We start from the raw sequence: 27963 nt of genomic DNA on the forward strand, positions 1-27963 counted from the left end.
AGACAACAGGAGTTGTAGACGGCAGACAAGGAGGGCAGGGGGCAGCCAATGATTTTTTGTGCTGTGTTTACCACCCTCTGCAGTCTCTTCTTGTCTGCCTCCGTGCAGCTGGCGTGCCACACTGTCACTGCATAGGTAGGTCACCAGCAGCAGGGTGTTTAGTTGCTCCTTCGTGAGCACCCTTAGGAAGTGTAGCCGCTGCTGCGCTTTCTTGACTAGGGCTTGACTAGTGATGACAGGGGTTAGTGCAATTGGACGGAAGTCATTGAGACTGGTTATGGGTGATTTTTTGGGGATGGGGATGATTATGGTAGATTTCAGGCAGGGTGGAATGACGGCTTGTTCCAGAGACAGGTTGAAGATGTCAGTGAAGACCTGTGCTAGCTGCTCGGCACATGCTTTGAGGACCTTCCCAGGTACTCCATCGGGGCCTGCAGACTTCCTGGGGTTCGCTGCACAGAGTACACGCCTCACATCCTGTCTCTCAAGAGTGAGTGGGGGATTGCTAGAGGCTGGTGTGGGTTGTGGTGGTCTCTGACTTTTAGTTCAGGCCTCTTCCTGCTGACGGGGAGTTTTGGCCTGGTTTTTCACACTGACCTCATCTCTGTGGTTTTAAAGTGAGCATCTGCAGCTGAAACGATCAGACTTCCTGTTTTCGTGATGAAAACCGAGACTCTTCATCACTCAGACTGGCTGTAATCTTGTTTCTCAGAGTTCAAACCCATCACGCCGCACTGAGCTTGTTTTTTAAAAGCTCCTGTAAGAAAGTTTCACCTGAAGAGCTGCTCTCAGGTAAGAACAATTGCTTTACCTGCCGATCTGCTCGTGGCTGAACACAATTCAGAGGGTCTGTGATGGCTTAGTTTGATTTTTAAAGATTTATTCGTTCTGTTTCTGCTGCTGTCAAGAGAGCACTCTGAGATTAATTCTGTTAAGTTAAAGATTTTAATGCTGTTAGGGCTGAGCAGACACAGAGCCTCGACCTCAGCAGCCAGAATTCTGCACTCATAGCATCATTTTATCATTATCATTATTATTTAATTTTCTTTAGCAGGAGAAAGAACAGAGGCATGCACGTGTAGCTGTGACTTTATTAGCTGTGATCTTTTCTTCTTTTATCAAAGTCATAAGCGTGCTGCTTTAAGCAGAAATCCTTTCAGACACGCTGAAGCTGAATTCGCTGCTTCAGCCATATCCAACACGTTCTATCAGATCAGACGGAGCTCCGGCTCCACCTCAGCAGCTTCACTTAACCTCGCTCTCCTTTCTGTTTGTGTTTATTGTTAATGTTAGAGTGACTCTGATTATTGACGATTTTATCAAAGACAAATCCGGATACAGATAATATCACTGTAAACAAAGGCAAATCCTTCTTCTCACATAAAGTCCGGAATAATAATCTTAAATACCTCGTAGTACCTTTGTTACCCTAACAGAGCTGCTATACGCTCAGACTGTCCTCAATTTAAATGATTGTTGTTTAAAACAATGATTTCTCAAACCTGTCAGTCTCGTTTACTCATTCAAATTGACTGCCTTAAAAAAACAACAACAACAAGTGTTACAGTTCTCCTGAAACAGTCATATACAGATAATAACAATAAAACACAGTTCAAAGTGCAGTAATATTCATATTTTCTTTTTTTCTTTCTTAACACTGCTTATCTGAAAATGTAATTTACAGCAGTGGAGGTATCAGCTTGACCGAATTTGTAGAAAATATGTTTAATCTGCACGAACAGGCACAGTTTACATATAAAAGTCAAAAAGTGTGTGAGGGTTTAAAATCGTGTGAACGGACATTTATTGAGTTGTATTCAGACTGTAAAGGTTTGCCGATTCGGTGGAAGACTAGGGGAGACCGGGGATAGTTGTAACATTTTTGACATTTCTGTCTGTAAATTGGAGCTCTTTTAAGGTAGTGGATTCAAAATGTAATGCAAAGTATTTACATGTCTCGGCTATTAAATAGTGCAGCTATTTTCTCTGCAGCACAATTACCCATTGCATGGTATGGTCTCAAACACAAAGAGTGAAATGTTACAATTAACCCCATAGTCTGGGTTAGTTGTAACATATCCTGGGGTGAAATGTAACACAATGAAATAAGGGTACTGACAAAACATTAACATGTAATCTTTGTTTATTCAACACATGAATGCACTTAGAGCCATTTATGTAGCTATGTGTGTGTGTGACAGAATGCAGAAATCTAGCTTTTGAACATATTCCAACCCCCCAAAAAAGACAAATTATGGAATTTTCTGCAACTGAATATTTCATTAATTTTGGTTGGTCTTCCTTGAGTTTGGCCTCATTGGCTCAGTGGGCATTATAACCTACAACTCTTGCACCAATTTTGAACATAACAATGAAGCTAAAAAAATGTAGTTGTTCACCAGCATCGCAATTCCATTACTTTTTATCATGGCTTACCTTGGTGTGGTTTGCAAAGTGCTTCAGAAAGATGAGGAAATCTGTTTCTTGCACCCATCCTGATTTATTTCCACTACCAATACTTCCTACTGGTCCATCTCTGACACAGTGGTCTGCATAATGTATGTGTGGGAACACAAACAGTGGAGGAATTGTGTTGCCAATGGCATTAACCGCATATACAAAAGCGACCAGTGAACCTCTCTCTGCTGATGTCGTTGCCCCAACTTGTGTAATATAAGTTAAAGTAATAGTGTGGTAAGTTGTAACATCTGCATTATTGTTACAACTAACCCAGACTGTTGCTGTTACAACTGACCCAGACTCCTATAGCCATGAACTAGCTAACAATACAGCCAACGGCTCAAACATTAGCACTAAAGACCAACACAGAATATATCCCCATAGACATACAAATAACATAATTTAAGTTTGATGAGTTTAACTGCAAAGCACATAATGCTATTAGAAATTGAAATAAAGTAGAAAAACTTACTTTTTGGCATACAAATTACTTTTTTTCATGTTAAATTGTCTGTGTTTGACAAAATGTGCTGATTTTTCACATGTGATAGCAGAACTGAATTGGGCATGCACAGGATGAGTCACATCATTTGAAACTTAGCCCTGATTGGAGAAATTGGAAGTGTTACAACTGACCCACGTTACAACTATCCCCGGTCTCCCCTACTTTTCTGCCCCAAGCCCAGCATCAGTCTACATACAGAGAAAAACCCAACAATCATATGACCCCCTATGAGCAAGCACTTGGCGACAGTGGGAAGGAAAAAACTCCCTTTTAACAGGAAGAAACCTCCGGCAGAACCAGGCTCAGGGAGGGGCGGCCATCTGCTGTGACCGGTTGGGGTGAGAGAAGGAGACAGGAAAAGGAGTTTCAAGTATTTTATTTGTCCAATACAGGTAACAATGGCACAGTATGACAATGAAATCCTTAGGCTCAGAGTTTCTGTCTTATTTTGTGCTCAGCTCAGATAAAATGTAGATGCTAAAAATGACAGCCTCAGAACTGGCTTCTCTCAAAATGTAAAAGAACCCACACACAACTTTAATCACACTCTGGATCTTGTTTTAACATATGGCATAGAAACGGAACATTTAACAGTGTTTCGTGAAAACCTTCTTTTGTCTGATCATTTCCTAATAACATTTAAATTTACAATAATTGATTACACAGCAGTGGGGAGTAGATTGCATCAGAGAAGATGTGTTTCTGAAAGTGCTGTAACTACGTTTAAGAATATAATCCACCCACTGTTATCATCTTCAATGCCCTGTACTAACACAGAGCAGAGCAGCTACCTAGACGCTAGTCCAACAGAGGTCGATTATCTTCTTAATAATTTTACCTCCTCACTACGTATGACTGGATACTGTAGCTCCTGTGAAAAATAGAGCCTCAAATGAGATGTACTGGTATAATTCTCAAACACCTATTGTTACGGGTTCGAAATTGAGGACGAGAGTAAAACAATGATGGTCCAGAAGAGGTCGATCAAACAATTGATTTTAATGAATACACGCAGCGTGGGGAGACGTACACTGGAAACCATCAGTCGTAAATCCCCACCCAAAAATACACTTCAGATTGTTTTTATATTGTCAGGGTATTATAACGCCCCCTCTTGCGTTTACAAGCACATAATTTGCATCTTAAGAACATTCTTTGCCCCTTGTACAGACAATGATCTATTCTAAGAAATAAATGCAGACACAGAAGTTCCCCTTTCTGGCATCCTCTTTCAAATATGGTGATGATCTCAGGCCTTTGAGGTCCCCATGGACTTGTCCTCCTCTTTGCGTCACCTGTTGCTAGGCAAACTCAAATGCAACAAGAAGCTGAATACATTCAGGCCTTCACTCAAGCCTGCTTCTTGATTATATGTATTATTACAAATGCTTGTTATGTGGTTTAATGCAAGGTTAATTGATACAATGATAATGCCAATAATAAGTATAAGTAGCAGTAAAATATTCCTTATTCCACACTATATATTCAGATAATTAGTTATTCAAAGCGAGACATTTTAAGAAATGAATGATAGAAGAAAAAGCAGCTGTGCAGCGTAAAGACACAGAATAACTCCAGCTTTCTGTCTTTTTTTTTCATTATAGCTGAAGTACGGGACAAATTGCGTTCCTTTTCGGCTCAATACGAAACATAATATTTTCTCTGAATACGAGACGATTCTGTTTTTTACGGGACAGTTGGCAACTCTACTAACTAACCTTATGAATAAAATAAAGTTCACTATCAGTAACATCATAGCGGTTCTGGGACCGCGGTCAAGTGAGCCGTCATTTGTGAGCCGCGGTCAAGTCAGCCGCTTCTTCTGCATAAATTTCCTTGCGCTTTTACACCAGTCTTTACGGTAGCGCCTTTTCGCTTTATATCCCGATTGAAAGCCTAGACCCGCGCGCACGTGCACGCGCGCACACAAATTGCAATGGAACAGCCCAATACAACCAAAGTGACAGTCTGGTTGCATATTCAAAAATTCATTAAAAATCATTGTTAATAGTTGATGTCCAACTTTCAACACATCCCTCCTCTGGGACACCTACTGTATCTCTGGGCCAAGTTTCAGCCAGATTTACTGTAGAATTCCTCAGATATTAAAGCAAACTTGTATTCAGTGCAATACAGTCAATACAATTATGTCAATTTCAAAAATTCATTAAAAATCATCCTTAGTAGTTGAGGTCCCACTTTCAACAGATCCCTCCTCTGGGACACCTACTGTACCTCTGTGCCACGTTTCAGCCAGATTTACTGTAGAATTCCTCAGAAATTAAAGGACATTTATATTCAATTCAATACAGCCAATACACTACAATTACGTCATTTTCAAAAATTCATTAAAAATCATCTTGAATAGTTGATGTCCAACTGTCAACACATTCTTACTCTGGGATACCTACTGTACCTCTGTGCCAAATTTCATCCAGATTCACTGTAATATTCCTCAGAAATTACAGGAAACTTGTATCCAATGCAATACAGTCAATACAATAGGATTATGTCTATTTCAACAGTTCCTTAAAAATCATCCTGAATAGTTGAGGTCCAACTTTCAACAGATTCTTACTCTGGGACACCTACTGTACCTTTGTGCCAAGTTTCAGCCAGATTTACTGTAAAATTCCTCAGAAATTACAGGAAACTTGTATTCAATGTAATACAGCTTATAAACTATAATTGTGTCAATTTCAAAAATTCATTAAAAATCAGCCTGAATAGTTGAGGTCCAACTTTCAACACATTCTTCCTCTGGGACACCTACTGTACCTGTGGGCCAGGTTTCATCTCAATTCGCTGCATCAATAATTTTTTAATATTGATGGATCAAAAGTGTTGCTGAGAGAGTCATGACAGGGACTATAAAGAGACAGCATATTTCAGCCATATTTGCTTGTCTTCACTGACTCGCTTTGAAATCCAGATTTTAATTTTGGAATATTAGGTGTACTTGTGGTTCCTATAGAATTTTAAGGTTGAACGGGAATCAGAGTCTTCATCTCTCAGGCCTCTCTTCTGTGGATGCAGCTCACATCATTCTGTCCAATACGATAATTTTTAATTCTACAACTGTTTATAACCTGCATAGTTCACATTTCTGTATAGCTGTATATCTCATATTTCTGTATAGTTTTTTTTTATTTCATATTCTGTATAGTTTTTCATATTTATTCCCTGTTCATAGCCTGTACATAGCTTGTACTCACTACAGCCTGTACATACTTATAGTTATAGCATATTCATAACATACCTTCATACCGTGTACATTGTAACATACCATAATAGACCCATTTCTGTAATATACTTACATACCTATATTATTGCTAATATATATTGTAATATATCTATATCATGGCTAAAGCACTTCTGGATGGAGGCAAACTGCATTTCGTTGCCTTGTACCTGTGACATGTGCAATGACAATAAAGTTGAATTCTATTCTATTCTATTCTATTCTATTCTATTCTATTCTATATTAATTCAGAAGACAAACACCCATCTCTGCTTTTGAGATTAGCATTAAAACCTTCAGTTTTGACAAATAATACAGTTAGAGTGGATCAGGTGACCCTGAATCTTCCCTTATTTGTGCTGCAATAAGCCTAGGCTCTTGCGGGCTTCCCATGATGTATGAATTTTTTCCTTCTTTGCTCGTTCTGTGTTTATACACTTCTCTGCATTTAATCATTAGTTAGTATGGTCGTGTCCAAATTCATGGGCTGCATCCTCCTGAGGCCGCATTTGTAGACCGATTACGTCACAGCGACGCGCCGAAGGCTGTCCAAATTCGTAGACTCCTCCGAATGCAGCCGACAAATGCGTCCTCCTTTTCCCCGAATTTGAAGGAAGGGTCGGTTGTGTCCTTCGTGGCGGCCGCTACTAAGTTTTAAAATTACTCTTATTAATCTTTCTGGGTCACAAAATACACTTTTAACATATAATGACAGCAAGTGTCATTATTCTAAATAGAGAAACATGGCGGGCAGCAGAAAAAGGAAAAGAAAAGGGCAAAAAAAGTAGGGGCGCCGGTTCTTTAAGCGCAGCCCAGCACCCCACCAGCTGCTGCCGAGGCACAGAGTGGTTTCGAACCAGCGACCTCAGCGTGTCACACACGAGCTAGTAGCCTTGGCAGTATACTTCTGCGCCACCTGCCAAGGCCGAAAATTCTGGACATATTTGGTATATTTATCTTCTATAAACACGCCCCTAGGTATTTTTGAAGGATGGCCCACCACATCCCAGAATTCATAGCGTGACCCAGCCAAACTCCAGTTTCCAACAATGGCTGCCGCTACTAAGTTTTAAAATTACTCTTATTAATCTTTCTGGGTCACAAAATACACTTTTAACATATTTTCAGGCGAGAAAGTAGCTGTGTAAACATCAAATATCTGCTCGGTTTATCAAGATATCGCATATTTGCAAAAGTGCTTCGACGTTTTCGGAGACGTCTGTTACCCACCAGCTCGATAGCTAGCCGGGAGCTCGAGGGCCACTGAAGCCGCCGAGAACGGCACAACTCCCGGCACATCATTTTCAGATCACCGCGGACTTTCGCTACTCTGGTTAAACGTAATATATAAGTCACTTAGACAACCTAGAAATGATATTGTTTGGCTTTTTTCAGTGTTTTATTTGTTCGTGAGTAAATCGGTTTGGCTGAGATTAAAGTTATTAGATTAGATTAGATAAAATAAAACTTTATTAATCCCCCGGGTGGGTTCCTGGTTGGTTTTCACACAGCTGACTAAACGTCAAACAGAAAACTGATTAAAAAGAAGTATGAGACGGTGGAGAATTTACGCCAGTGTCCTGTTATAATTTAGATAGCAAGGAGCAGGCGGCCGAGTTTATTCAACTCCACCGAGACAGCGGTGACGCTAATCAGAAGGCTAGACCGTCCAATTTCCCCAGCCATTTACTTCCGGCCTACCCGACCTTCTGAGGACCCGGCCCACGTAGACCGCTCAGGCCGGGTCCTCAGGAGGATGCAGCCCATGAATTTGGACACGACCTATGTATCTCTTGCTCTCTTGCACAGTGTATATGTTGTCCTTTCTCCTTTTCATCAACCTCAGCCAGTCACAGTAGATAGCTGTCTCTCCTTGAGCCTGTTTCTGCCAGATGTTTCTAGCTCTTCAAATGGAGTTTTTCCTTCCCACTCTCACTAAATGCTAGCTCATATTGGGTAATTAAATTGTTGTTGTTTTCTTTGTATTATTGTTGTGTTTTTACCCAGCAACATAAAGTGTCTTTAGGCGACTGCTTTTGTGATTTGGTGCTAAATACATAACATTTAACTGCTAACACCGGAATTAATTAAATTGTATAAATTCAAATTATATATTCATTGTGACATACTCCTTGTCTTTTGAAATGCTTTATTTTCTGTTTTTGGACACTTTTTAAAACAACATTCAATATTACAGGAACAGAAGCTCTTCTATTTCATGAACTACCAAACTTACTGGTAGTAACACACACTGCAACTTGGAAACACCAGGGAACACTTAATTAAGGCACAATACACAATATATAGGTGAATTGATTTTGCCTCTTCACCACATATGACACTGGATACTGTAGCTCCTGTGAAAAATAAGGCCTCAAATCAGAAGTACTTGACCCCGTGGTATAATTCTCAAACACGTAGCCTAAAGCAGATAACTCGTTTGTGTGTGTTTGATCAGTTGAAGTCTTTGTTGTGGTGCCTCCCTGCTGCTGCGGAGTCGGGGCGGTCTGCTTCTCCCCACCGCAGGGAAAAGGGTAACACCACCTGGGTCTGGGTGCAGTTTCCCCCTCCAGGGGCAAAGGTACCTAGACCCGGTTCTTAGAGTACGCTTGGGGAGTGTGATTGTGTGTACAGCATCTCTTTATGTCTGTCTCCACGTTGGTTGAGTGTGGAGTAATTGCTTATGAGAGCATGAGGGTGGGAATGGATGTTTGTATCTGTGTGTGCCTGTATGTCTGTGTCTATATGTCAGGTTGGGTATCAGACGCCACCTCTCTGGGGACATCTCAGGCCCTCCAAGGTTTGGAGCCCTATCTCCCCCCACCACCTTCCCTGCCAGTGGCGGACGCCCTCAGACATCGGTGCGTTGGTGGTTCTTTGTGTCCGGGGATGGGTGCCCAGGCACACACCGGCTCACTCCTTGGTGGCTGCTTATCGGGGCCTGGAGCCTGGGGCTCGCTCGGGCCACTTCGGGGGTGGGGTGCCCTCGGCCTCTCGGCCTGGGGCTCGGTCACTCAGGCACAGCTGGCTGCCGGCGGAGCTCACGGGCACGCTTCTGCTCCGCGGCTGCTGAGTGACCCCTCATCTGGGACTCTCCTCAGCTCTTTTTGGGATAGTGGCGCGGCTGCCCCTCTGTTGGTCTTCCTTGGTCTCTTGTGTTCTGGGGGCCTCTGGATGTCTGGAGTTTTGATCTCCTCCATACCTGCTTCATGCCCTGGAGAACGGGGCAGTGGCCCCCCACACCCTCTAGCAGATCATTACATGAAGGAACCTTTTAAAAAACAAGCGCGTTCATGCTCACAGGTGTACACATGGGTGATCACACACACAAACTACACCCTTTTTGGCTCCTACCTCAAAGCACACTGTGCGCTGTCGATCTTACGTGCTGCACAATAATGTTTAATATTTAGTATTTACTGTCATATTCCCATATATCATTGTGATGTTGTTTATTCTATTACTCTCGTTTTCTTCTGCTTGTTTTCTTTTTTCTTTCTCAACAGGTGATCCAGGTGATCGATATATGTATTTTTTGTCTGCTTATTCTGTTGGTTTTTGTTTTTTGCCCTTTTTCCCCGTCCCTCTTCTCAGCTGTTTTTCTTTCCCTCTTTCTTTCTCCCCTTTCTTTCCTCCAGTCAAGTCTGTCCCGTATTCAGCAAGTGAAAATAAAATAAACAATAAAAGGTAAAAAAAAAAAGAAAAGAAAAGAAAAAAAGAAGTAGTCTTTGTTGTGGAGTCTGACAGCAGTAGGGAGGAAAGACCTGCAAAATCTCTCTGTCCCACACCGTGGGTGCCGCAGCCTGCCACTGAAGGAGCTGTTCAGTGCTGTTAGAGTTTTCTGCATGGGGTGGGAGGGATGAAAGCTTAGCCACCATTCTCCTGTCACTCACCACCTCCACTGGGTCCAGAGGGCATCCTAGAACAGAGCTGGCCCTGCGGATCAGCCTGTTCAGTCTCTTCCTGTCCCCAGCAGAGATGCTGCCGCCCCAGCAGACCACACCATAAAAGATGGCTGCAAAACATGCTGTAGGTATTACAGGTACTGTGCTGCAGTGGTTTGTATCATATCTATCTAATAGACTCCAATTTGTTCATGTAAATGGAGAGTCTTCTTCACATGCTGAGGTTAATTATGGAGTTATACAGGGTTCAGTGCTAGGACCAATTCTATTTACATTATACATGCTTCCCCTAGGCAGTATCATTAGAAGACATAGCATAAATTTTCACTGCTATGCTGATGACACCCAGCTCTATCTGTCCATGAAGCCAGATAACAAACACCATTTAGTTAAACTGCAGGAATGTCTTACAGACATAAAGACCTGGATGGCCGCTAACTTTCTGCTTCTTAATTCAGATCAAACTGAGGTTATTGTACTCGGCCCTGAAAATCTTAGAAATATGGTATCTAACCAGATTTTTACTCTGGATGGCATTACCTTGGCCTCCAGTAACACTGTGAGGAACCTTGGAGTCATTTTTGACCAGGATATGTCCTTCAATGCACATATTAAACAAATATGTAGGACTGCTTTTTTCCATTTGTGCAACATCTCTTAAATTAGAAATATCCCGTCTCAGAGTGATGCTGAAAAACTAGTTCATGCATTTATTACTTCCAGGCTGGACTACTGTAATTCATTATTATCAGGAAGTCCTAAAAACTCCCTGAAAAGCCTTCAGTTAATCCAAAATGCTGCAGCAAGAGTACTGACAGGGATTGGAAAGAGAGAGCAGATTTCTCCTATATAGGGAGTGCAGAATTATTAGGCAAGTTGTATTTTTGAGGAACAATTTTATTATTGAACAACAACCATGTTCTCAATGAACCCAAAAAACTCATTAATATCAAAGCTGAATGTTTTTGGAAGTAGTTTTTAGTTTGTTTTTAGTTTTAGCTATTTTAGGGGGATATCTGTGTGTGCAGGTGACTATTACTGTACATAATTATTAGGCAATGTAGATCATTGGTTAAATGATCACTGAGCAATATTGGTTTATGCAGACCTGCCATAACTGTGGGGGACTAGTCCAACCGGAATAGTATGGTGGGGGGAGTTTTGTTCTTCCGGTATGGCCAGTGTGTGTTACCGTGTGCTGGTGTACGCATTAAAAAGTTTTATAGCGGCCTAACATCGGGAGTGATTATTGGCTCGTCGCATCACACGAGAGTGTTACAGGCAACTTAACAAAAAACAAATATATACCCATTTCAATTATTTATTTTTACCAGTGAAACCAATATAACATCTCCACATTCACAAATATACATTCCTGACATTCAAAAACAAAACAAAAACAAATCAGCGACCAATATAGCCACCTTTCTTTGCAAGGACACTCAAAAGCCTGCCATCCATGGATTCTGTCAGTGTTTTGATCTGTTCACCATCAACATTGCGTGCAGCAGCAACCACAGCCTCCCAGACACTGTTCAGAGAGGTGTACTGTTTTCCCTCCTTGTAAATCTCACATTTGATGATGGACTACAGGTTCTCAATGGGGTTCAGATCAGGTGAACAAGGAGGCCATGTCATTAGTTTTTCTTCTTTTATACTCTTTCTTGCCAGCCACGCTGTGGAGTACTTGGACGCGTGTGATGGAGCATTGTCCTGCATGAAAATCATGTTTTTCTTGAAGGATGCAGACTTCTTCCTGTACCACTGCTTGAAGAAGGTGTCTTCCAGAAACTGGCAGTAGGACTGGGAGTTGAGCTTGACTCCATCCTCAACCCAAAAAGGCCCCACAAGCTCATCTTTGATGATACCAGCCCAAACCAGTACTCCACCTCCACCTTGCTGGCGTCTGAGTCGGACTGGAGCTCTCTGCCCTTTACCAATCCAGCCACGGGCCCATCCATCTGGCCCATCAAGACTCACTCTCATTTCATCAGTCCATAAAACCTTAGAAAAATCAGTCTTGAGATATTTCTTGGCCCAGTCTTGACGTTTCAGCTTGTGTGTCTTGTTCAGTGGTGGTCGTCTTTCAGCCTTTCTTACCTTGGCCATGTCTCTGAGTATTGCACATCTTGTGCTTTTGGGCACTCCAGTGATGTTGCAGCTCTGAAATATGGCCAAACTGGTGGCAAGTGGCATCTTGGCAGCTGCACGCTTGACTTTTCTCAGTTCATGGGCAGTTATTTTGCGCCTTGGTTTTTCCACACGCTTCTTGCGACCCTGTTGACTATTTTGAATGAAACGCTTGATTGTTCAATGATCACGCTTCAGAAGCTTTGCAATTTTAAGACTGCTGCATCCCTCTGCAAGATATCGCACTATTTTTGACTTTTCTGAGCCTGTCAAGTCCTTCTTTTGACCCATTTTGCCAAAGGAAAGGAAGTTGCCTAATAATTATGCACACCTGATATAGGGTGTTGATGTCATTAGACCACACCCCTTCTCATTACAGAGATGCACATCACCTAATATGCTTAACTGGTAGTAGGCTTTCGAGCCTATACTGCTTGGAGTAAGACAACATGCATGAAGAGGATGATGTGGACAAAATACTCATTTGCCTAATAATTCTGCACTCCCTGTAATGGATATAATTTTGAATAATTTCATGTAAATTTAAGTCTTATTAATAGAAACTGAGGAAAGAATGTAATTTGTTTTTACACTTCTTGATACTTGGATATGGGGATTAATAGGTCGTTATTTATATATTTTCATTATTTTCTGTATTTCAAAGTGTAAATTAAGCTTGTTTGGTTATATTTTTTATTGCATTCTTGTAATTTTTCATGCTTGTACTTTTAATACACTTTTGATAACATGAAAATAAATTCTGAGAGATACCTGCATTTTTCAATACAAAATTCACAGATATTTTCAAAATTGATTCGGCATGCAGTGTTACATTGGTAAAGTATAATATATTGCATTAGAAACTTTCACAGGATCAGTACTGGACTATATCAAGTTCTGTATTGCAAATGTGACTGTGGACAAAAGCATTCGGGTTTTCCCAAACCAAAAACCCTGGATGACCAGCGAGGTCTGCACACTCCTCAAAGCCCACGATGCCAACTTTAGGTCTGTTGACAGAGCTCTGTACAGGTCTGCTCGAGCTGACCTGAAAAGGGGTCCCACCTGTCCAGCAACAACACACGAGAGGTGTGGCAGGGAATAATAAACATCATAAACCACTGAGGCAGAACTGTGAAAACAGAAAACCTGAGTGTGCAGCTAGCAGAGGAAATAAACAGCTTCTTCGCCCGCTTTGAAACACCACAACAGCAGCATTCATCTGCCTCAACCCTGCTCCCATCCTCATCCTCACCTGGTTCCTGCACTGCTCCACTCACTGTAACGGAGCACGATGTCAGATGTGTGTTCCTAGCAGTGAACCCCAGGAAGGCAGCCGGTCCAGACGGAATACGTGGTAAAGTGCTAAGAGCATGTGCCCACCAGCTCACCCTCATCTTCACCAGAATCTTCAACCTCTCACTGGATGAAGCAGCCATCCCATCCTGTCTAAAATCACCCACAATCATCCCAGTGCCAAAGAAGTCTCCCATCACCAGCCTGAACTATTATTGCCCTGTGGCCCTCACACCAGTAATCATGAAATGCTTTGAGAGACTAGTCCTTCAGCACACCAAGGATTACCTCCCCCCAGAATTCGACCCCCACCAGTTTGCATACCGCGCAAACAGATCCACAGAAGATGCCATCACCCTCCACTCGGTGCTGAGTCACCTAGAACAGCGGCAGAGCTACGTCAGAATGCTCTTCGTGGACTACAGCTCAGCCTTTAATGCAATCATCCCGGACATCCTCTGCTGACCTTCCACCACTCGCCCATTGAGAGCCTGTTAAGTTATTGCATCACAGTATGGTACGGCAGCTGCACTAAGGCGGATAGAGCCAGCCCCCCAGCATGTTTCCAATGAGTAGGAGATGCTCTGTATCTCACTGTACAACTGTATAGTGACAAAGGTATTCGATTCTATTCTAAAAATTGCTATAAACAGAGGAACCCAAACTGATGAAAAATGGCGAATATTTTTTTTCAAATGACTATTTTTAGTGGATTTTTGATATAGAAGCAGAATGACAGAATGTTAAAAGAAGTTACTTTTAGTCACTCTAAGCTGGGCATTGCATTCTCTGGCTGTTCAAAGCCATGGAACTTTAGACTTTCCAAGCAAATAATGATGGCCATACTGATGTTCATTTCAGTACATTTTACTTTATGTTCATTTTCATTTTTATGATGTTTCTATTTTTACATAATTCCTCCCACATAGCAAAATTGGTATGGCCCGGATCTGTCCCACACAATGTGCTTACACATGGCCCGTGTACCGCAAAGAATGACGGCCCTTTGGTGGCCCAGATCTGGTTTACCAGAGGTGGCCCACACATGGGCCAGCACAAGGCCAGTTGCAGACACCCTGCTGGCCCTGTGCTGGCCCAGAACACTTTCAGCTCTGGCCCCAGATGTCAGCCTAATGTGTACCTTAATTAAGCCATGTAATAACAACATGTGCTGGAACATAATAGTGCAAAAGTAACATGACGAAACTCTGTTCAGACAGTGAATGGACTGATTCTTATATAGCGCTTTTTTTACACTCCCATATTACTCAAAGTGCTCTATACAACATGTCACATTCACACACTTTCTCTAAACTGAGTGTTTCCTAACTACATTCACACTCTTGACACGCAGACTGGAGAAGCCAGGGATCGAACCACCAACCTTCCGATCAGTAGGTAAGTGACCTGCCCTACCTCCTGAGCTACAGCTACCAGGTGGTAAACATGAGTAAACCCTCACTATGTTTTGGATAAAGTGTACACTCACAAACTTGACAAACCTGCATTTGAAACGTTGGCTACCATAGCAGTATAGTATTGCAACATGGCATTTGGATCTTCTAACTAAAACAGGAACATAAATAGTGCCATCATTGCCAGACCTGGCCCACATCTGGTTGACATACACCCTGCCATGACACCAGTCAGAAGTGCCAGCTTGATGCCGGATCCGGGCCAGACCTGTTTTCTATGAGCCTGGGCCACATACAGCGAACCACAATCAGGCCAGATATAGCATGCCATCACATAAACAGTGCCATCTACGGCAAGCCTGGCCCATATCTGGATGACATACCACTTACCATGCCAGAAGTCAGCCAGCAGTGCCGGCTTGACACCAGATCCAGGCAAGACCCGTCTGCTATGTGGGATGACTTGTTCTTTTGGTGTTTTAGTTGTGGATTATGTTTGGGCTGTGTCTCTTGCCCTTTCAGTATAGTATTGTTTTCTTGTGCTTCTAAGTGTCCCTTTGTTTCCACTATGTTTCTTTTTAGGTTATGTAGTATGGGTTAGGGATATTTTGTATGTTGTTTTTGTTTAATAAAACCGCTTTTTGGATTATTCCCTGATGTGCCTGAGTTCTGTTATTTAGTGTCACTTTGAAAGGCACACAGCCAGCCTTGACAAATAATTGTTCTTTCAATTTTTGATAAAGATTACAGTGGATTGAGATGTAACTTGGCCCAGAGGTACAGTAGGTCGCCCAGAGGAAGACGGTGTTGAAAGCTGGACATCAACTATTCAGGATGATTTTTAATGAATATTTGAAATAGACATAATTATAGTTTATTAACTGTATTAACTGTATTAACTGTACTTGCATTGGATATAGGTTTCCTGTAATTTCTGAGGAATATTACAGTGAATCTGGATGAAACTTGGCCCAGAAGTACAGTAGGTATCCCAGAGTAAGAATGTGTTGACGGTTGGACAACTATTCAGGATGATTTTTAATGAATTTTTTAAAGTTGACATAATTGTAGTGTATTGACTGTATTGAATTGAATACAAGTTTCCTTTAATATCTGAGGAATTCTACAGTAAATGTGGCTGAAACTTGGAACACAGGTACAGTAGGTGTCCCAGATGAGGAATGTGTTGAAAGTGGGACTTCAACTACTAAGGATGATTTTTAATGAATTTTTGAAATTTACATAATTCTATTGTATTGACTGTATTGCATTGAATACAAGTGTCCTTTAATATCTGAGGAATTCTACAGTAAATCTGCCTGAAACTTGGCACAGAGGTACAGTAGGTGTCCCAGAGGAGGGGAGTGTTGAAAGTGGGACCTCAACTACTCAGGATGATTTTTAATGAATTTTTGAATATGCAACCAGACTGTCACTTTGGTTGTATTGGGCTGTTCCATTGCAATTTGTGTGCGCGCGTGCACGTGCGCGCGGGTCTAGGCTTTCAATCGGGATATAAAGCGAAAAGGTGCTACCGTAAAGACTGGTGTAAAAGCGCAAGGAAATTTATGCGGCGGATAAGAAGCGGCTCACTTGACCCCGGTCACACCCAGCTGTATGGAAACTCCGTCATGCTAGCTAACACGCAGTACGAGGTATTGTAACTGACTGTAAAAGGCTGGCACAACGAAAATAAACTACACCTAAACTTGGTTTATATCTGACCCACATAAACTGCAGGTCATAACTTCTTACCTGAAGATCAGTTCACCTGACACTCAGCGGCCGTCTCGGGTCTCTCCTCCTCCTGCCTCCCCTTTCCCTCATTCACCTGCTGGCCTCTGTGGAAACTCCGCCATAGCCACCACCAAACAACTGAGTTATTTTTACACATAGGCCAGCATCTGGCCAATCCACCACCTTTCATTGTTTATACCGTTACAAAAGAAAAAACAAAAAACAAAAAAATCATCGGCCCATAAAAACGAAAAATCACCATCGGCCCACCTGACAAATACCTGGTATGCCCGATGGCCAGTCCAGCTATGGCTCTGCACACCTGTTTACCTTACAATATAAATCCCCTCGAGGCAATTATTGTTGTTATTTGGCACTGTATAAATAAAATGAAACGGAATTGAACTGATTTGGTAGGGGTTTTTGTTGCCTCTTTGCTTGTCTTGCAGGAGTTCTCTTGGCCTATCAGTCAAAGCTGAGGGCACATACTAAGTCATGGGTGACATGCTGGAGACAGTTCAGGTTTGGGACTCACCCAATACCCCAGTGGAGGAGGGTAAGGAGGATGTACTGCTGCGGGAGCTCTCGAAGCTACCAATTGTGGAGCTCTGGAGGATCCAGTGGGGTCTCAGTCAGTCAGCCCTGCTGCAGGACTTCCCCCCCATCCCCCCACGCTGGCTGCGGTCTGCTGATGCCTGCAGCACCGCCAAAACCATGATGAGGTGTTACCAGGAGGACAGAGCGCCAGCGGTGTTGGCCGCAGTCCAGACTCTAATCAGCGGAAATCATCAGGTTCGCCCTGTACGCTTCACCATGATCCCCCTGAGACCTGAATCAGATCTAAAACCTGTCCAGGGCTTTGTGAAGACTCAGCGGCGGAAGCTTATCAGCAGGATCCAGAGACCCGGCCCCATCCTGGAAGCCCTGCAATGCTGCAGGATCTTCAACACCTCAGAAAGGGAGGCCATCGCCATCTACGGAGCTTGCAAGGACAGGAACCGGGCTCTGGTAGACCTGCTCCTCAGGAAGGGGGAGGAAGCTCAGAAAGTGTTCTACCATGCCCTTGGTCAATCAGAACCCTTCTTACTGCAGGAGCTGGAAGAGGATCACATCAGGGGCAAGGTTTGTTTTTGTCACCTGTCAGTTTCAGCAAGGCTCAGAGGGAATGTCAGGTCTAAAGACCAGCAATTCACCTTGATCCGTGATGTCACCAGCTGTCCTATTTTTTTTCCCCAGAATGCCTCAGACTCAGTTGTCATCATGGAGATGTTGGAGTTTCTGGTCACAGATGAGCTCAAGTGTTTCCAGTGGTTGGTCAACAAATACATGACTGCAGAAAGTCACTCTCCTATTGGTGGAGAGCAGTTGGAACACGCAGACAGACGGACGACGTGGAGACTTCTAGAAAAACTCTTTGGATCCAATCGGGCAGAACGTGTTGCCATGGAGATCCTGATGAAGATCGTGCCAATGCTGTGTATTTATGCAAAATCTGTGCTAAGCTAAGCTACACTTGACTCGATATTTATCAGAAAGGATGTAATCATGTGATGTGATGATGTCATCTTTCTGCAGGTCTCTATTTTCAAGCAGAAGCAGTGACATCACTGACCTACTCTGACATCAGGTTGGAGACAAATACACCACAGGTAAGTTGTGTCACTATGATGTCACTGATGTGCTAATTGTTGATTTTTTCATCAGTCCAGTTTTTTAATCAACCTTTTTTTACCTGTTGGTCTGTGCAGGTTGAGATTACACCTGAGGTCAGCGAGGATGGGAGCATATTCAGGTAACACAGGGTTGTTGGCTGATGTGGTTTAATGGAGGGTTATGGCAGATCTGGTGCTATGCTGCTGTTGACCCCGCTCTTGATGTTGTGACCTCGAGTTACGTTTTTGGTGTTTGATGTGTTTTTATTTGTAAGTTCTTGTGAGGCAGTTTGTCAGACCCAACACATACTGACGTTATCACCAAATCACACGAGTTCATCAATACCACCTTACCCTAAAGTGGAAGTATTCACAGTGCGTCACTTGTTCCACACTGTCATGTTGTCTTGTCATGTTACAGCCTTATTCTAAAATGGATTAAATTCAGTTTTTCACCTCAAAATATTTCTCAGCAGCAGAAACAGGGTAACTAGTGATGGTCAAGGGAAAGATTAATGCAGCAATGTACAGAGACATCTTTGATGATAACCTGCTCCAGAGTGCTCTGGACCTTGGACTGGGGCGATGGTTCCAACAGGACAGTGACTCTAAGCACACAGCCAAGATAATAAAGGAGTGGCTGGGGACCACTCTGAAGTGACCCAGCAAGAGCCAAGACTTGAACCTGACTGAACATCTCTGGAGAGATCTGAAAATCGCCGAGTACCAACGGTCCCCATCAAACCTGTTGGAGCTTTTCCCTTTGTCATTTTGAGGTATTCCCCAAGAGGTTGATTCTGTTCATCTGGACGTAGCGTTTTCGGTGAGAGGAATGTTTCATCACTTCTTCTTCTTCTTCTTCAAACTGAAAAAGTCACTTGGATGACTGACGAAACGTTTCTCCCACTGAAAACGCTATGTCCAAATGAACAGAATCAACCTTTTGAGATTTATTTACCTGGATGATTGAGCATGCATCAAGACATTATGGGGTATTCTCTGTAGAATTTTGAGGTGAAATGAATTTAATCCATTTTGGAATTAAATTAAATTAAATTCAGTTTCACTTGTACACCACCAAATCGCAACAACAGTTACCTCGAGGTGCTTTATTTTGTAAGGTAAAGGCCTTACAATAACACAGAGAAACCCCAACAACTATATGATCCCCTATGAGCAAGCACTTGGCGACAGTGGGAAGGAAAAACTCCCTTTTAACAGGAAGAAACCTCCAGCAGAACGAGGTTCAGGGAGGGGCCATCTGATGCGACCGGTTGGGGGTGAGGGGAGGAATACAGTACAAAACACACAGTGTGGAAGAGAGGCAGTCTTGTTGATGATCTCAATGAGTCTAGTCTCTGTCTAGTCTTCTAGTTTGCATCACATCCCTATAGGAGCATTCAGTTGAGCGATTTTATACTATGGTTTGTTCTTTCTACCTCGTTGCCTCGTTCTTTTGAGTCGGCTACGACATGTAGGGATGAGCGATTGTGAAAAGAGCAGGCTGGTTTTCGGAGTGGCTGGTCATGTGTCAAGCAAATCTTCACCCTCCGCATGATTGTTGAACAAACATTGGAATACCAAAGGAAGATTTCTATCAATTTTATCGATTTCAAGAAGGCTTTTGACAGCGTCCACCGGCTGACTATGGGCTATCCTACATCACTATGGAGTCCCCCAGCAGTTTGCAGACGCCCTTCGTGGTCTGTACTCCAACTCCCACTGCTGTGTCCGGATGGTTGACGGCTGCATGGGTCGCGGGGGGCTCCAGCACCCCCCGTGACCCTGGTTCTTATCTATATATGATCCCCCAGTTCTACAAGCTCTTTGTTCTCACCCTCCGTCTCCTTTTCAATTCTTTCACTTCTTCACTTCTATGTAGTACATAGGGATCTGCCAGGCCCGGGAGCCGCTGCAGGTTCCCTTTGAGGCCTTCCCCAAACTGCAGCTCAATTTATGTTTAAGCCATTCACCTCTATCTACTAAAATTCTGTCAAACCTAAAATGAGGACGTGGGCTTTAAAGCCTCCCAACAAATAATGACTGTGGTTTCATCCTTCTTTAGTTCTTTATGTATTAAGTATTTATCTATGCACCTTTCTACAAATTTTCTACAAATGCCATCACTGGGGCCATATATATTTATAAAATGTATTTTTTGTTATAGGATATCAACTTGAACCATATTGTACCTTCCCTATGGATCTTTGATGAGCTTTGGAGTTTGAAATAGTGACATGGCCATCTTGTAGTCAGCATTTTTTATGTCTGATGTGGTCGAATGTGTTTCTTGTATGAAGACAATCTTAGATTTATTTAGACTCACTAATGATTAAATGCAGAGTGGTGTATAAACACATAGTGAGCAAACCCCCAGATAGGTTGAACAGATTTAAGATTGAAGCATTAGTTAATGGCAGGACTTCATTGATGAGTCTTGTAGGAATGGGGTCTAAAAGACTCGTTGATGGTTTGAAGGAAGTAATCACTGAAGTTAACTCAGAAAGATCAATTGGAGAAAATACTATAAACAAATATTTTTTGGCCATTTTCAACTTTATTAGAAAGCTCAGTGAAGAAACGACAGGAAAGCGTGGGCAGAGAGAGAAGGGGGAAGACATGCAGCAAAGGGCTGTATAATACAATTTAAGGCTGTAACATCACATCATGTGGAACAAGTGAAGTGGTGTGAACACTGTCTAGATGCTCTGAATATCACCTCACAGTTAAGAGCTAACAAATCAACAGTGATGCTTCCATGTTTCCATGTTTCCATGTTGCCAGGTTGCGCTGCCAGCAGCCCGGTGTGTTCAGGTGCAGTCTGACAGGCCTGGTGTTGGAGGGATTTGGTGACGTGGTGTATGAGATGGTTCCCTGGGATGTGGACTTCCTGTCCTCTAAAGGGCTGCAGGTGGCAGGAGCTCTGTTCAGGTTCCACCTGCTGACTGGGAGCTTCCAGCGACTCCACCTGCCGCATTGCCAGCTACTCTCAGGTCACTAACTGTTTCTTTGACACGTTTACTGCCAGTTACATGTCACAGTCCCACCATGAGGTCAAACTTCACATTCACATCCACGTTTACTGGCCTTGCAGCAGATAATTAATGAGCGTACTCATGACTGCAAACAGAAACTGCAGAAGAAATCATCCTCGCCTGATGTTTTGGAGGAAAGAAAAATACTTTCTGATCTTGTTTAATCCTCTGAGTCCGAGACTTTGGAGAGAAGTTTAGATTTAGATTTTGTGTTTGGCTCATTCCAGGGTTACCATGTCAGACACGTCTGAATTGCCATCGCTGGCTGACGTTTGTTGATGGTCTCTGGATGAATGTTTTTCTATCTTGCAGATGGTGGTCGGCACTTCCTATCTGTAGCTCATGTCACTGGGGACTGTGTGGATTTTATCACTCCAGGTCAGGTGACCGATAGTCATGTGACAGTTGATATCTCAGGCTTCTCGTGCTTTGGTCTGGTGACACCAGCGCCCAGTGACCAGATTGCTGGCCTGGTGTTGATCTTCTCTCAACCCACTAATTCCACACTGTTCATCCTGCTGCTGCCCAGGAATGTCTGCCTCACTCAGGTAAGCAGACCCTGCCTGAAGGGTCCTTACAATATCCATGAAAAGTGCAGTGTAAGGTTTGAATTTCAAATGATTTATGTTTGAAATGATATCCTCTGACACCTGTAACAAATACCTGAATTAGTCTTTGTGACTCTGACTGATCACCTGATGTGCAGGTGAGAAAGGAGTGGAAGCGACGGATTGGGGCTGAGTACATCGAAGCTATTCCTGACTGCGAACTGATCCCAAATCACACATACAAACTGATCGGAGAGCCCGTCACAGTCATCCAGCCAGAGGTGTGTCTCGCTGCTACTGCTCTCACCTGTCAATACCTGATGCTTTGCTTTCTCTTTGTTTACCATTGCCATGGTGAATTCTCAAATAGGAACTCCATCAGCTGTTCAGAAACAAGAAGCTGAGTTTGTTGAAGCTGCTTCCTGATCAGAGCCTTGATCTTAATTTTTACACACACACTCTCATGAAGCTCATTTGTTGTTTTTATCATTTCAGACATCAAAGTTCGTGAACTTCAGAGACTACAACAACTTCCTGCCGTCATTCCAGGTGCAGCTGAAGGCTGGAGCCACACAAGTGAGGCTGCAGCTCAGGAGTCATGTGGCTGGATCCCGTCTGATTGGCTGGCTGTTTGGCAACAAAGAGTGTGAGGTCTGGGCCCGAGTCATCCAGCTGAAAGGTAATTCACACTACATGTGACCTTCTTTTACCTGTGTGACTGTAGTTGATTCATAGTCAAACTGAAAACACATCATGGTTCTTGAAAATGTGAGACTTTATCATGGAGGCTCGTGAACCTGTAGCTTCTCTTTGTTTCAACCAGACATCTCCATTGAACGTTTGCCTGTTCTGACCAGTGTTTTTTTCCTGCCTCCCAGTTTGTGTTCATGCGCCTGAATCCTGTTCTTTAATTGGCTGGTGTCCAGCAGTTTCAGACTGCTGCACCCCGACATGCTTTTTGTCCTTTAGAGGCTTTAATCAAACCAAACTTACTGACTCTTTCATCAGCTAATCAGAAATCCAGCTGTTCCACCTGAGAAACGTTTATCAGGTACAGTGATAATATAAAATTTATTAATGAGTCCTTTAATTAATAACTGTAGTTTCAAACATTTCTGATGAATTAACCTGAATAGTCCGTTTAATCCAGAGTGACCTCAGATCTTTGAGTGTGTTCACATAGACAGATCTTACTACAGTATGAACGTCAGAATCAGAATCCTTTATTAATCCCTGAGGAAATTAAATAATACAATATATTACAAAGTTACAGAATATAAAAAATAGCATTAATATATACAAATAGCTCAATTATAAATATCCAGAATCTTACAAAGGTTAAAAGTATATGATTGACATTTTACCCTAAACTGTAAAATTTGGTTATTTGTTATTTTACTGTAGGGGATGTGCAAAATGGTGTACTGTGCATTAATTGGATGTGATATCCACAGGGAGGAATGATTTCCTGTGTCATTCAATGGTGCGTTATGGGTAATCTCAGTCTCTCACTAAGCGTGCTCCTGTGACTGGCCAGCACGTCATGAAGTGGGAGGGAGGTATTGTCCAGCATTGTCTTTATCTTGGCCTCTTCGACACCATCTTAAGGGAGTACAGCTCCATCACCACAACATTAACGGTCTTGCAGATCAGTTTATGTGTGTGGATCTGGTCTGATCTGTGTTCCGGTCTCTCCCATCTCAGTGAAGGTGCTGGACTTGCAGGAGGAAGATGTGACCCTGCAGCTGCTGCAGATGCTGAACTGTCTCGGTTCAGAGGATCTGAAAACCTTCCAGCGCTTCCTGAGTCTCCGGACTGACCCGATCTCCGTCAGCCGACTAGAGGCCGCAGACAGAGCCAGAACTGTTGACCTCATGGTCCAGAAGTACCACGCTGAGGGAGCCAAGGAGGTAACCGAGGAGATCCTGAGTAAGATGAACTACAACCAGCTGGCAGCTGCTCTCAACAAGAGCTGATCAATCAGAAAACAGATGTTTAAAAAAAAAAAAAAATTATATGATTATTAAATGTTTATAATTCTCTGTGTGAACAAGGTTTAGTGGTTTATTTTTACAACAAGCACCTGTTTCAATATTTGAGATGAAATCATCTAAAATATTTTTTCTTAAATAAAAAGAGAGAAACTCTTAAAGTGACAACAACCACATTTCTGTTTGAATTTCCAAAAATGTCACACGATCAAGAACAGGAACACTGATTGCATTACAACTCCCCAAAACTAACAGGTCCGCGAACACCTCATCAGGAAACGAGGTGTAAAATCTCACCTGTAGATGTCAGCAGATTGTGGTTTTTTTCTGATCACATTAAGTAACTATGACAGTATTGCAAATAACTTGTTTATGCACATTTTTGTGTGTTAGAGCCCCAACTTCATTTCAGGAGATGAGACTTGAGGTGAGGAGAAAGAGGATTAGGTTTTATTAAGATCGTGGTGGCATTGTCCCTTTCATGTTTTTGTTTCTATCTTCTTTAATGATAAAACATAGATTTGATCCTTCATATCTTGAGTTTGAAATGCAGATAGGAATTAAAATGCCCCTACACCGCATGCCAATGCCTACCATTTCTGTTCTCCTCCACCTCTGGTATGGGGCCAGCCTATAATCGCTGTTCTGATTAGGCAGAACAGCAATCACTGTATTCAAGATGGTTGGGCAACATGGCAGCTGCTATCTATTTTTAATACATTAATGATAAGTTTATGAGGGTTCCTCAATTTTTGAAAGATGTAGTTACCCACAAATCAATGTATATTTATGAGTACAGTATTTTCTTCTATTACATAAGCAAAAAAATTGACTGAGTATACCCTTCATCACATCTGCAGATGACATTTTGTGTTAGTCTAGTGTAAATGCTAGAAAACAAAGGAAACTGTTAGCATAAGTGCATGCTTTCTACACGCATGCTCTTGTGGCTAAGACGACATATACTGGTTTAAGCCAAGGTGTATGGCACCTTTACGTCGCTGCAACACCTTTTGCAGAAGTAGGCTGTTTAGTGGTGGGAGTGAGTAGCCCGTTTTCTGTTGTTATTGTCATGACTGATGGATGCTCAGTGTACACTCAATAAAGCTGTGTTATAACAAATCACTGATCATTCTACACCTAGCTTTTTAGCTTTGGATAAAACAGAGGGTTTAACAAATTTTAGACTGACACTGAGGTTTAACCTTTTAATAACTCCAGCCGTTTCCTCAGTTAAATCAGATCAACCAGTAAAATACAACGTCACAGACTTCATTAGAAAGTCGATTTTATTAATTATCATAAAAACACTTAAGAAGAATGACAGGATGAATAATGGATTTAACTCCGTAAAATATCTGAAAGTTAAAAGTCAGGCTCATCTCTCAGATTTAAGTTTAACTGATGAAAAACAAACTCAATGAATGAATAAAATATGACTTAATTTTTTTCTTTCTTTTTTATGAGAAACCTGTAAATGTACCAAACAGAGTGAAAACATCCTCAACTTTTCAGACCATTTGAAGGTTTTACATAAGATTTCATGTTTTCTGGAGAATTTTAACATTTCTTCATCTTTATTTTGGAAAGTGACGCAGTTCAGCGTTTCTAAGAAACATATTTGAAGAAAGATAAATATTTGTTTAATGTAGATGCTGAAGAACGTATCCTGGTCAAAAACGACTCAGCGATTACTCACAGTGTTACTGGAGGCCAAGGTAATGCCATCCAGAGTAGCCATCCTGCCATCCTCATATTTCTAAGATTTTCAGGGCTTGACTGCAGATCATCATTCTCATAGCAATGTCCATCACCCTGACTTTAACTTTTGATGGAAACAAACTGGAAATGCCAGTGTCGACACAGCAGGGGGCGCTGCTGCTGGGGTGGGGTGGCTGGGTTAAAGTCACATAAGGGGGATGGGTTCAGGCTCTGTGGGAACATTTAAGGTTTCATGTCTGTAGTGAAGTGAATCTAATAAAAACCTTCGGCATACAGCTTACACTAACCATGTTCATGTGACATGAAGAGGAGTTGCGCCTGTGTGAAGAACAACTATGTTATTGCATGAACACCACCGTTTCTGCTCCCAACAGGAAACAGCTCTATTGTTCATGTTGTGTCTGGTGGTATGTGTACTTCTTGTAATTTTTTTAGAGAGTGGACATGCTTTTTGTGCACCACCAGAGTTTTAGAAAGTTCCAGAAATGCTCTTCAGTCTCTGTCACGGCGGCCGTTTTAACCAGTCAGAGGTGGAAACTGAACATCAGACTCTGATTTTATATAAAAATAAAGAATAAAATCTTTAGATTCACTGCAGCTATTTTAATTATATACAAACTTATTTGTTTTGTTACTAAATATGTAAAAATATGCAAAAATAAGTCTCTGGTTTTGTTTTAGGAATATGCACTTCTATAATACAACTGCTACATTATTCTGTATTTGGCTCAAACGAAGAACTCATTAAATTCTGTGTACCTCAGGCTCACGTCCTGGTTTTCTTCTCTTCCTCAGTTTACATAATTTATCTGACAGACTTTAGACTTCACAAGCTGTACTTGTGACTGAAAAACATTAAAAGATAATAATTTATTTTTTTATATTTGAGCACTTAATTGACAAAAAAACATATCACTCTTAAAGTGATAAATATATCATATTAAAATATTTTAAATAGATTGTCTTTGAGGTTTAGGAGTAAAAAACTCTGAAAAACAAACTGTACTCACAGTAATACTAATTCAATACTAATTACTAATATTACAAAATAATAAATTTAGTGTATAAAATAACTGGGTTTTGAGTGATTATTCAAACTTTGAAATGTGTGAAATAATAAAGGTTCAGGTTTGGGGGATGTTGCCTGATCTTCTGACTTTCATTTTAAGATTTATGGATTTAAATTAGCATATTTTCTCAACAGTAAATTTTTATTTTATAAAGTCATTGAAACAATTTCATTTTTTCTTTAATGTTTTCACAGGATTTCTAATTTTAGCTGGAAATATAAAGTGTTTGAACTCTAAGGGGTTCAATAATTTCATCCAGCCTAAAAATATTGATTAGGTAACCAATCATCTGATTAGCTTCAGGGCTCTTTGATGTTTTCTGTTTCTTTCATGTTTCTCAATCAACTTCTTTGAGAACTTGAGAAAGTAAAAAAAAAAAATAAAAGGAACAAATTTTTTCCTCACTGCTGATTAGAATGGCCGCCGTGTCGTGTGACCTTTCCAGAGAACATCACCTCCTCTGACTGGCCAGTCTGCTGTGGAGGGGCCGGACTTTAGATAGGACTTTGTGAGGCGGGTCGGTCATGGTCGTTACGCATTTCATGTTGGAAGGAAGGGTTGTTACTGGGGTAATGGTGGGTATGGGAATGGGCGTGGCTCCTGTCGTTGTTGGGGTTGCCATAATAGTTGTCGTGGTAACGGATGATGGGGTGCTTGTCACTGTGACAGTGGGTTTGGTTAGAGTCGTCTGAATCTCAGCTCTCCTTGCCAGAGCTGTCCGTAACTTCTCCCTCATCTGTTCGATCTCCTCCTCCAGCTCCTCCAGCTCGCCAGGCCGGGGCGGAGCCACAGCAGCACGGGGTGGGGCATCTGAGGCAGGCGGGGCTATGGTAACGGGGGCAGGGGTGGAAGTAGCAGGCGGAGGAAGTGCCACAGCTGAGGGGGATGGTGCAGAAGCATTGGGTCTTGCAGAGGAGGATGAGGAGGGGAGCGTGAGCAGTAGGTTGGTGAACGAAGCCGCCGGTCCTCCATTCTCACACAGGCTGCTGTTTGGCCCCACCTTCGGCTTGGCCGGTCCCTCCCTCTCAGCCATGGCGCTGCCTCCCTTGGCTTCAGAGACTGCAAGACGAGCAAGCAGACGGCGGGTGTTGAGCGTCTCCAGGTTGAAGTGGACTCTTTTGAAGTCTCTGGCATCTTTGGCAGCAGCAGCAGCAGCAGCGGCGGCAGCGGCGTCCTTGCTCGTTTCGTTGTTCCACTTGGCTGAAGCTCCCGGAGCTGGAGGGGCCGGAGAGGGCTGAGACTTGTGCAGGTTACAG

At 42.3% G+C, this 27963-nt stretch overlaps 2 protein-coding genes across 4 annotated transcripts in view; one reads left to right on the top strand and one right to left on the bottom strand.

Moving 5' to 3' along the window:
* LOC102078488 (uncharacterized) lies at window positions 1-27153 on the top strand. Of its 2 annotated transcripts, XM_019351795.2 has the most exons (11): window positions 1-792; window positions 17139-17811; window positions 17926-18166; window positions 18265-18338; window positions 18438-18481; window positions 21126-21334; window positions 21689-21924; window positions 22083-22205; window positions 22420-22603; window positions 22933-22975; window positions 23379-23769. In XM_019351795.2, exons 2-10 carry the CDS (start codon window positions 17185-17187, stop codon window positions 22959-22961), a joined length of 1767 nt encoding a protein of 588 aa, XP_019207340.1. In that variant the 5' UTR covers window positions 1-792; window positions 17139-17184; the 3' UTR covers window positions 22962-22975; window positions 23379-23769. The 2 variants fall into 2 exon arrangements, with proteins under 2 accessions (XP_019207340.1, XP_005478849.1); XM_005478792.4 differs by lacking the exon at window positions 22933-22975 and having other exon boundaries at window positions 2-792; window positions 23629-27153.
* grin3bb (glutamate receptor, ionotropic, N-methyl-D-aspartate 3Bb) overlaps window positions 25187-27963 on the bottom strand; it is a 53223-nt gene continuing 50446 nt past the window's right edge. For both annotated transcript variants that reach the window (XM_013275095.3, XM_019351793.2), the window contains exon 9: window positions 25187-27963. In XM_013275095.3, coding sequence (XP_013130549.1) covers window positions 27159-27963 — 805 coding nt within the window. In that variant the 3' untranslated portion in view covers window positions 25187-27158.

The sequence above is a fragment of the Oreochromis niloticus genome, linkage group LG23 (assembly GCF_001858045.2).
Source record: "Oreochromis niloticus isolate F11D_XX linkage group LG23, O_niloticus_UMD_NMBU, whole genome shotgun sequence".
Taxonomy (NCBI): Eukaryota; Metazoa; Chordata; class Actinopteri; order Cichliformes; family Cichlidae; genus Oreochromis; species Oreochromis niloticus.

Coding starts and splice junctions, on each gene's coding strand:
- LOC102078488 (XM_005478792.4), top strand. CDS start 17,185: ATGGGTGACATGCTGGAGACAGTTCAGGTTTGGGACTCACCCAATACC. Junction 18,482..21,125: donor GAGGATGGGAGCATATTCAG/GTAACACAGGGT, acceptor CCATGTTGCCAG/GTTGCGCTGCCAGCAGCCCG. Junction 21,335..21,688: donor GCATTGCCAGCTACTCTCAG/GTCACTAACTGT, acceptor TCTATCTTGCAG/ATGGTGGTCGGCACTTCCTA.